Here is a 10,332-nt window from a genome sequence, read left to right as displayed (position 1 = left end):
AAACATAGATGATTAAAAAATTGAAAATGGATTCAAGACCAATTACAGTTGAGTGCATTCTACTTACCATAATAATTACTGCAAACTGGACACAGAAATATGTGGAAATTTAAAGTAAAAAACAAAACAAAAACTAAAATCCCTGCAGTGACATTACTTCAGTTCACTATAAAACTTTTCAAAATTGTTCCAACAGATCAACTTCATCCTATGATAAAATATTTCTATCCTGATAGGAGCAGTCACTTCCTGGTGAGTCAAATGCATTGGCTTCACAGTCATCAGATCTCAACACAACTGAATACCCATGGGAGATTTTGACTGGCTTGATTGGTTTCTTTGACAGTACATTTCACCACCTTGTTCAAAATACCAAATCTGAGACTGTTTTTTGGAAGAATAGTGTTTCATTATTCCAATAGAACTTCAAAGACATGTAACCTGCCAGAAGGACAACCATTTCATCTACCATATTATGGTTGAGTGGCTACATAAAAGCCATTTTTGAGTAAAATACTCCCTACTTTGAGTTTGGAAAAAGTGTTAACTGAAAAAAAAACTCTTAGAGCATAAGGAAAAGGATTCTGTGGTTTGATGAGACAAAAGGTCTTTTTGGTCAGAAATGGGAAACAACATGAGCCTGCCAACTTACTACCACCTTTTCAGTTAAGCATGGAGGTGGCAGCACCACGCTATGTGCAAAATACCTAATTGAAATCCTAGTGAATATTTTCAGAGAAACCAGAAGATGGCAATTCACAGACATGTAATACACAACCTGGCAGAATTAAGAGGAACTCCCAAGAAGTGTTAATGAATTACACAACTAAATTTGTTGGCCAAATTCAGGCGTGCAAAGCCTGCAGAGACTTAACCAAGAATAAGCTCAGTCCTTTTTACAAAGGGCCTAATAAAATGCACTAAACTAATGGCCGGATACTTTTGTGAGAGATTTCATGTTTTGCATAGATTTGCAAAGAACATCTAAAAACATATTTTCCCTTTGTTATTATCAGTGTTGAATATGGATTCACCTGATTTCGTTACGTGTGCACCAATAGAGGTAATGGTGATTTGTGCATATATGCTTAATGTCTAAAAGAAACACACCCGTGTGCACATATGAATATGACTTATAATGCCTTGCCAGGTACTGTAGGTGTTTCTTTGTCCTCTTGTGTTAAGTCTCTGGCTAAAATACTATCACACCAAGAAGATAAAATCAGTTTTCACTGCAAACAGGCATCACGATCTGGCATATATATTTACAAAGCCGACCTATCTTCACTGTCCTCCTTTCTACTGTGACCTTCATTAAACAGTTGGCTCAAGTTCTATGTTATATATAGAAAAAGATAAGACCTGATATATCAGTTTTTAGAGAGAGGAAAAAAGAAAAAGAATGTGAACCGGTGACTCAAGCAAAATGATAAATACTGATGGCATTTTTATTAACCATAAAAGAAAGTACAACACAACTATCTGGACCACCTATTTTGATTAATGGAATTACTTATCATCATTAACTTGCCAAAACTGATAGATATGTTAACAGCCAAGGCTATAAACTGTGATGAATTAAAATTAATAGACCAGTTCCAAGTGGATGTTATATCTAGTAAATAAGATACCATTTTTAAGATGTATAACATGCTTTTAGAACAAATAACTTCGCTAGGAAGTAGTCATCTAGAGTTTTTTGGGAGTAAGAGATCTGCATCAATAATTGTTGGTGGAAAGACAAATCAAACATGTCGTATAAGCTACACAGGAAAAGAAATTCTCCACATGATCATGTGAGAGAGAAGTGCCACTTTAGGGTGAGGGTAAAGACTTCTAGACTTACCTTCCTTCCAATCTCCTGAATAAAAGAAGCATTGAAAAGAAACAAGAGAAAGAAAAAATGAAAGACTGAGCAAAAAAAAAACAAAACATACTGATTCATTCATGAACTTCTTCAAAGTGACATTTGGGGAGTTTTAGTATTCAGAGACTAGGAGTGACTGGCTGCCACACTGTTCTGCCTGAATACTCACACTCTGTCCTCTCAATCTTCTTTCTCACTAGCATAGACACAGACTTGTGCATACATAGAGTCATGTGAAAAAGAAAGATTTCACAGGACTTTATTCAGCTTCTTTATTCAGCATAATTTTATTCAGAAATTATGAAGGTAAGTAGCAGCCAGGTGCTGCTAATCAAATGCACTGATGATTAATTGATCATCAGTAAGTGTAAGCACCTGTATAAAAGCACAAGTTTTGAGGTTGTTTTCCAATTTGTTGGCCTCGACCATTCAGGTGTGTTTTAACATAATGCCAAGAAGGAAAGACTTCAGCAATGACCTGAGGGAAGCAATTCCTGCTGCCCATCATTTTGGGAAGAGTTCTAAGGCCAAATAATCTGAAGTCCATCAATCTACAAGAAGGAAAACATCTTAGCAAATTCAACCCAAAGTCAGGCCATGCAATGCAAAATTGCATTTGAAGAAACCACAAGACCTCTGGAACAATGTTCTCTGGACAGATGTTTGGACATAATGCACAGCACCACGCTTGGTGAAAACCAAACACAAGCATATGAGCACAAACACCTCATGCTAACAGTTACATGATTGGTAGCTGCAAAACAATCATGACCTGCTCTGTATAACCAAAGGCCGACTTAATGATAGCTAAGCTTGGCCAAAATAGGGTCATGCAACAGGACAATGATTCCAAACACAGCAGTAAACCTATAACAGAATGGCTGAAAAAGAAAATAATCCAGATATTGCAATGGTCCAGACAAAGTCCAGACCTGGCAGGCCCTTAAGAGCCCTATGCATAAACGGAAGCATGGAAACTTCAATGAACTAAAGCAATGTTGAAGAGAGAAGTCACAATGATGTGAGAGACAGACAAATTTATGCAGAAAATGTATTACTTCAACCTCGTTAGTAATAAGGTGTACTTAGTTTTTCAAAAGCCTGTATGGAGTTCTGTGAAACCTTCTTTTTCACATGACTGTAGCATATAAGAATAAGCCATTCAAGTATGAACATATGCATGGCTGCATACATTCACTGCTGAGGACTATTGAAAAAGCCACAGCACAGATGGAGCCTAGAAGCATTTCCTTTAAACAATATAGAAAGTTGAAGGAAACAAGTAGGAAGAAAATATAACGTACGGAGAAAAAAAAATTTGCCTTTCCCCATCGAGTCTCTGCTACGCTGATAACCATCTGTGTTCTGCTCAACACACTGCAGGCGAAGCTGCATGCTCTATGCATTGTGATGAGGAGCAGCGAGGAGTCTCAGAGTGGGGCTGTCCTCAAATGAGAAGAGTGGGGGGAAGTTTCAAAGTCAAGCGGATGCTCCGAGCTTCCCTGCTACACACAAGATAGAAACCTTCCCACACAGCCAAACGCCTGCATACACATAACCATTAAGATATCTCTACAGACATATACAGGAAAAAAACAAAAGCCACAGCACCACGTAATCACATTCCTGGCAATACTCAGCACAGCAACATCATGCCCTAGCTGCCACTGTCTCTTCTGTCCAAAGCACAACCTAACATTAGCTAGCCTTAGTGCTGTGGTCGGGCAATTGTCTCTATTGTGTGCCCCTTAGAAGTCTGAAGGGCTATTGTAAAGCTGCCTGCACTTCATGATGGAATCGAGTTGAACTTGAACCTAAATCATATCGCTGGGTGAATGTACCCTGAAGTAGACAGTTAAAAGCGTGCCATAAGCACACTACTAGTATAACTATAATGACCTTTAAACGTGTTATTGATTCCAAGCCTGCAATCGTGGCCTCTAGGATTGATTGTCAAAGATATTGAGAGACCAGATTAGGTTCATTGAGGTGCCAAAAAACTGTCTACTGCCAACAGCTCAATTTAGAATGAAGAAGAAACAAGGGATGGTGGGATAGAGGGAAACAGAGAAGAGAGGATTGGCAGGGGGGCTGTGTACTGTCACGAGTGTGTCCAAACTCAATGTTACGCTGGTAGGTGGTGACTAAAGACTTTAGCTTTGCAGAGAAAAGACAAAACATGCAGACGCCAAGACGCAAACAATGGCTCAGACACTGATCTGTAACGCACAAATCATCACACACACACACACCCACACCAGCCCGAGCAGCTGTACCCACAGAGAGATAAATGTGTGCTGAGGGCGAGACTAAAGGGGTCATTAAAAGAGGAGAGGTTGTGACAGAAATGTGTACCCAGGGATTTTCTTTCTTTCTTTCTTTCTTTCTTTCTTTCTTTCTTTTTTTTAATGTGTATGTGTTTGTGAATGTCTCTTGCGCACATTGGCTGGTGCATGTGTTCAATTTTCATGCGAGCTGGTTGCCTCTCATTTTTTATTATACACACACAGGCCCAGACACACCGACACACACACACACACTCTGTCAGGATTACTTCTGACTGATTAATCCCATTCAGCAGACTTTAAAGATAATCTAATCATACTAAAGGCCAAACAATAGGACAGACTTCACCACTGCCCATACACCTTTTGTTCCCCTAATGAAGAGGCGGTCACGGGTAAAGGAGGAGAGCACGGGTAAGAGTTGGGGGAGGAAGAGAATGAGAAGGGCAAAAAAAAAGTAAAAAAAAAAAAAAAAAAGAAAGAAAGAAAGAAAGTAAACTTGAAAGTGAAAAGAAAAGAGAGAGAAAGAGGACAATAAAAGGTGATTTATCAATGGAGGAGTCAAGAAGGGAGACGAGGCTGTTTGATGGGACATGGAGCCTCAGCCAAGTGTGTCTTTACATTTTAATAACCAAGTAAATAAAAAATAAACAATGGCAATGGCGGGGAATGTTTCCACATGTGATATCTAGATTTCCCCCTGACAGTAACTCACTGTCATATTCTGTAACACTCCAGCGGATGATTCAACCAACGTTATTGAATTCCACATTTTTACTATGCAACAGCCCTTAACATAGATTTAAAAAAATTTAAAAAACCTAGGTAAAATATGAAGGCTAACAACAGGACCCTCCTACTAGCCATCGAGAGCATGCACTATAATTTGTAACCCGGGAAGTAACATTAACATTAGCGGCAAACTTTTATATTAGCCTTCTTGCATCCATCTCCCCTTATTAAATACAGTAGCACAGTGGCTGATGGTGACAGGCGGTTGAAAGTGAGACTGCGGTGGTCAGATTAAACGAATCGTTTAGGGGAGGTGATCGCCTCTGTGAATATCAATTAGCCAACCGCTGAATAATTAAGGACAACCATGTTTTTTAATTAGCTGACTGCCGCAGTTTGAGCCGGGCGCATGAGAGGGAAGGAGGAGGAGGAGCAGAAGAGAGGAGGATGGAAGAGGGATGAGAACAGGTGGGTTTTGCTGCGTCAGCCCCCCTTCTCCCCACCCACCCGCCGCCTGTTCCCTCACTAAATTGCTCCCATATACACTATTTTCTTTCACACCTGCCTTTTTATTTAAAGTAATCTTTGTCACTTCCTTTTTTTTTTTTTAAAAAGATTCCAAGATGCTGAAATAAAACTATTATCTGCAGCACTGGGCAGGCTTACTGCACAAGACAGGTATAGGGAATATCATAATCATATGCTTGCATGCTTATAATTGTAACATGTCCCACTAGTGTTATGAAAATATACTGCAAAATTGTGTAAAGGATATAACCGTGGTATGCAGTGTAAAGCAGTTTGAGTAGTTAGAAGAATTTTATAAAGTGAAATGAATGATTTAATGTAAATCCTGCAAGTTCCTGTCACAGCCTATTGACAGGAACAGCAACACACTCTTGCTCAGCGCTCATTTCGTCCCCAAAACCTTAGTTAAACAGTCACCTTTTAAAAACGCTGGGGGGTATTCAGTATTCATTCCAGAACTGAGAAGACAAAAAGACCAACTTAAAGTGGATTAAAGTCACATGTAGGTAAAGTTTTTGCTTTCTAATGGGACACTGAATATAAATTATGAGAAACAAAAACTTTCGCTTGAATAAAATGCTTTATTTTAGCCTAAAAGGGGTAAATCCATCTTTTATCTACTAAAATATACACCACTTGATATAGTACAAACCCTTTAGGTAGAAAGTTTGAGAACTATTATCTTGATCCTCAGGATCTATACTCTAAAGACGGGATACCACAATAATAATAGTTGCCACTAGCAAAAAATATAATTCAGACAAACAACTAAAAGTTCTCAGTGCTTAAGAAAATGCACATATTACATTTTTCATTTCACACCTCAATGATGGAGACTTCTGTATTGTAATATAATAAGGTGACTGTTTCACTGTAGTTTCGCTACATGCTTATAAATCATGCAAGATAAAAATAATCTTGCGAGATGCCATGATCGATGGAGCACAAATCAAATCTCATCACATTAACTAATAGCACCTCATCCATAACCTTGGTCTCTTTTGTCTTACCCCTGCCACCATTAGCTCAGCCCTGATTCACCCCTGTCACGAGTAGCATCATAATCAATGCTCCCTCACACTATCCAAGTGAGCGCTGCAGCACAGTGGGTCAGAGCCGCTCACCAGGGCCCATCTATCAAAGACTTGTGCGACAGGGCTCTGTGACAAACTAATACTGAAGCCGCAAGCCTCAAGTCCTGTTTGCTCTGACAGGCAGGGAGTGGGTCAAAGGGTAGCGCAATGTGACCGTGCGCCGGTGTTAATTAGCACGGTGGAGGTGCAGGTGGCATGTGGAAGGTTTGAGATGGATGCAGCAAGGGAAGGGTAAGTTCATGGTGTAGAGATGATGAAATGAAGGCTACACTGAGAGAGAGATGGGTCAATGTGTGAATGGAATATTGATGACAACATAGCTGGAAGGTGAATTTTGCTGTTGCCATTCTTGTTGACAGCTGCTCAAAGAAGAAATCATGAAAGATGAAAGAGAAAAGGATTTGAAGAAAATCAGTTTTTCATACTTTTTTCAGCTACAGTTCACACACACACTTTTTTAGACACACATACCATCCCACAAATCTTGGTCGTTCTTTTAAGTGCCTCTAAAACCTTTGCAACTCTAGCTTTAAAAGCTATCACTGGCAGATCAAATCTATGAGATGGAGTGCAAAATGATATCACCTAACACCAACCCTACTGGCAGTATTCCATTCACCCTTAGCATCACTAATAAAACACAAGTCCTGGTAGAAGAGGCTGTAAAAACTCCATTGGAAACCATTCACCTTTGCTGTTTAATTAGCATCATGGGGATTTACTGTGCTCCACTAACAGTTACATTCACGGCTAGCTATTAGTCTCCGGGGGAAATAGTAGGGTTATGGCGATATAAGTGCGTCAGATACAGTGTGGTCAATTAATGGGCATAACACTCCCTGGTCACACCAAAGAACAAACACATTAGGTCCTGTTGGACAAGCCAAAAAAAGACTTATTCTGAAGGATATTAACACTTAAATGTGCTTGTAGTAAGAAAGCATGGGTAATAATAATGATAATAAAATACTTTGGCAATGACATCCACTGCCAAATTATCTGTGTTATTGGGTCTCTAATGGCAACGTCACCAAAGACAATAAATACAACCTGTAAGCTCAATAACAAGACTTAGACCATATGGAGAGAAAGAGCTGCAGTATGGTCTGCAACAAAGTGGGCCCACTGATTTTGAATCACTTACATGCTGGGACACAAGGACACCCAAAAATAAACTTGACAGCATGGCTGTCCTGTCACGCCAATAAGGTTGCACTTCAGTCACCTATTCTTGGGAATTTGTTTTCACGAAGCTAGGGTCAAAAGAAGTGGCAGTATTATTTACTTTTCACATAGTTTTTCCCTTCTTCCTAGATATGACGAGTGAGGAATGCTTAATATTGTGGAAATTCTAAAAAGTACTCAGCATGCCAACAGTGACAGCACATCCTGCTCTCTAGAATGTCACTGTGGCAGCATGGCAGACTCAACAATAAATAATTACTAGTAGGCCGTGACACTGTGTTTTGGGGTATTAGTTGTTTGCGCTATGCTTTTGTGACTACGTATAACCAATGGTGTAGTTAATATGAGAAGCAGATGTGTTCTATACTGTAATCCAACTAAGAAAGTTCTACAAAACCACATGAAAATGTGCAAACGTATGTGACGCAACATGTTTGTGACAGATCACTGTTTTGTAAATTATCTGGATAACTGCAATTAAAATATTGTTAAAATTATTCATTATAATTTCATAGGAAGGCACCTCTCCAATCTCTTCAACATTTAAAAAAAATGTACCTTTTGCATGCTTTGTCTGTGTTCTGCTGAGTTTAGCAGCAATGCTACATAATCCCTTGTTTGAAAGTATTAGTAACATAGTAAGAGAATCACCAATATTGTAGATCTCTATTCCATGGTACTGCATAATGGTCAGTTATTAGAATCAAATGAAAGTCTAAGAAAGTCTAGTATGGTATTGTACATAGCATGAGCAGTGTTAGATTTAGATTCTTGTGGGAATGTCCATTTGGTTGCACCATGAAAGGAGGCACGTTTTCCTAAATTATTAAGAGTTATTAAATTGAATGTTTAGATTTCAATAGTAAAATAACAACAATAAGACAACTGCTAAAGTTTTTCCCTTGCAAAGATTTTATTTGCTGGGTACTTTAACTGAACAATAAATCAAGTGCCTCATCTTGGACTGCAAACAGTTGCGGACAGAAGATCTGCTTTGCAAGCAGTTCTCTACATCCTACAAGTTTAAGCTAAAGTGGCCGATCAGTTCACAGCAGATCTCCAGAGCAGGACAGGGACTTTCACCACCAGCTGCAGTCCAAGATGATGCCTACGAGACAAGTCAGCTCAGGAAGGAGCACAGCGAAAGCAACCCGGCCATCAAATAAACAACAATAAGCAACAGTTCAAAATGAAAGAAGGACTACCATCCAGATGGCAATGTTTTCTAACAGAGAAAAAATAAATAAATTAAATCACTCATGTAGACTAAACTACACAACAATAAACTAAACTACTGGCAATGAGTTGTATTTGGGTACTTCATTATGTTGATACTATTGTCCAGCTTTAGAAACTTGGTAATTCAATTTGTCTTCAGGGATACCATCTTCATGGAAGACAAGTGCCACAGGCTACAGAAAGAATTCCTCTCCCTGGGGATCTCTTAGCACAGTGAGTAATGACACCAAGGGTCAAAGGACTGACCTGCTCAGGACAGGGATTGAGGGGCTCGGACAGGAACCAAAGGCCAAGATGTGTAGGTGGTGAGCGTGGGTGTCTCAATGTTTGTGCATGTGTCTAAACTGTTGACTAAGGACACGTTACAATGAACTGTCCTCAGAGTCTGATGTTTACTGGCAAGGGTCACCAAAGGGCTTGATCTTATGCAGCTGGCTAACCCAGTTAAACATTTACATCCCTTTTTACAATCCTTGCACATTTATATGTTTAAAAAGGGTTTTAAGGTAAACAGCTTAGAAAAAAATTGGAGTTTTAGGCCTCCAAAGATTGAAATTCTGGTACAACTGTGAAACTACACTTCCAGACACTTTAAGCCCCTCAGCCTTTGTTGGAGACACCACCTCCTCCACTTCACTGCCAGCACTTCCACTAAGGGACAGCAACAACATCTGCTAGCCCAAGATTGATTAATTGGCTGATCAGGCACCTGGGGTGTAAAGTGATTGATTGATCATCTTGGGGTTGGAGTTGCCTTTATCTACAGCCCTGGGGATAGAACCTCTGGAGGTCCCCAGTCATCTGTCATGTCCAACACAGAGGGGAAGATGAGGAAAAGATGAAGAGTTGTGAGTTCATTACCAAGACATGGGGGGCATGTATGGAGTAAGTCTCGGCCTACATGGGAAAAGGGGGCATGCCTAGAGAACAATCAGACATGGGGACAGAGCGAGGATGAAAGGGAGGGAGAAAAAGCTCTGTAGCTTTCACAAAGATGATAAATAAAGATACACAAAGGCAAAAGGGAAAGGAGTGTGGGCGGGATAAGAACAAAAACATTACAACATGGACATAAAAGATAACCCAGCTAATCAATGAATGATCATTTAAGTCCTATACTGAGAAAAAAGACACTGGAATTAGATTATAGTTCTATAATTGGTGTGAACCTGCATCTGCTAACTGTTTGTCAGAATGCTAGTATGTGTCAGACATATTCACCAGAAAATGTCTTTACTTGTCGACAGAGGACACACTGAATGACCTGAAAGTGGAAAGAGCCACATTGCCTTTGGACAACAGATGTCCCGAGGGAACCAAAGTTAATGAGAGAGAGAGGTGGTGGTGGAGAGACAAGAGGCAGAACAACCTAGCAAAAGGAGGTGAGAGGAATGTAGAAGAG

At 39.7% G+C, this 10,332-nt stretch overlaps 1 protein-coding gene across 5 annotated transcripts in view; it reads right to left on the bottom strand.

The window, feature by feature from the left end:
* The window catches only part of chchd3a (coiled-coil-helix-coiled-coil-helix domain containing 3a), an 80,928-nt gene that overhangs the window by 34,345 nt on the left and 36,251 nt on the right, over positions 1 to 10,332 (bottom strand). For 3 of the 5 annotated variants that reach the window (XM_042222937.1, XM_042222939.1, XM_042222941.1), the window contains one exon: positions 1,847 to 1,861. The exons of the other annotated variants lie outside the window; for them this stretch is intronic. In XM_042222937.1, the coding sequence (XP_042078871.1) occupies positions 1,847 to 1,861 (15 nt within the window). The remainder of the gene's footprint in view (positions 1 to 1,846; positions 1,862 to 10,332) is intronic. 5 annotated transcript variants of the gene reach the window in all.

Source organism: Haplochromis burtoni, unplaced genomic scaffold, assembly GCF_018398535.1.
Source record: "Haplochromis burtoni strain Fernald_Lab_line unplaced genomic scaffold, NCSU_Asbu1 Contig_98, whole genome shotgun sequence".
Lineage (NCBI taxonomy): Eukaryota > Metazoa > Chordata > Actinopteri > Cichliformes > Cichlidae > Haplochromis > Haplochromis burtoni.
Note: the sequence above shows the minus strand (reverse complement) of the source record. Positions and strands in the feature narration are given on the sequence as shown.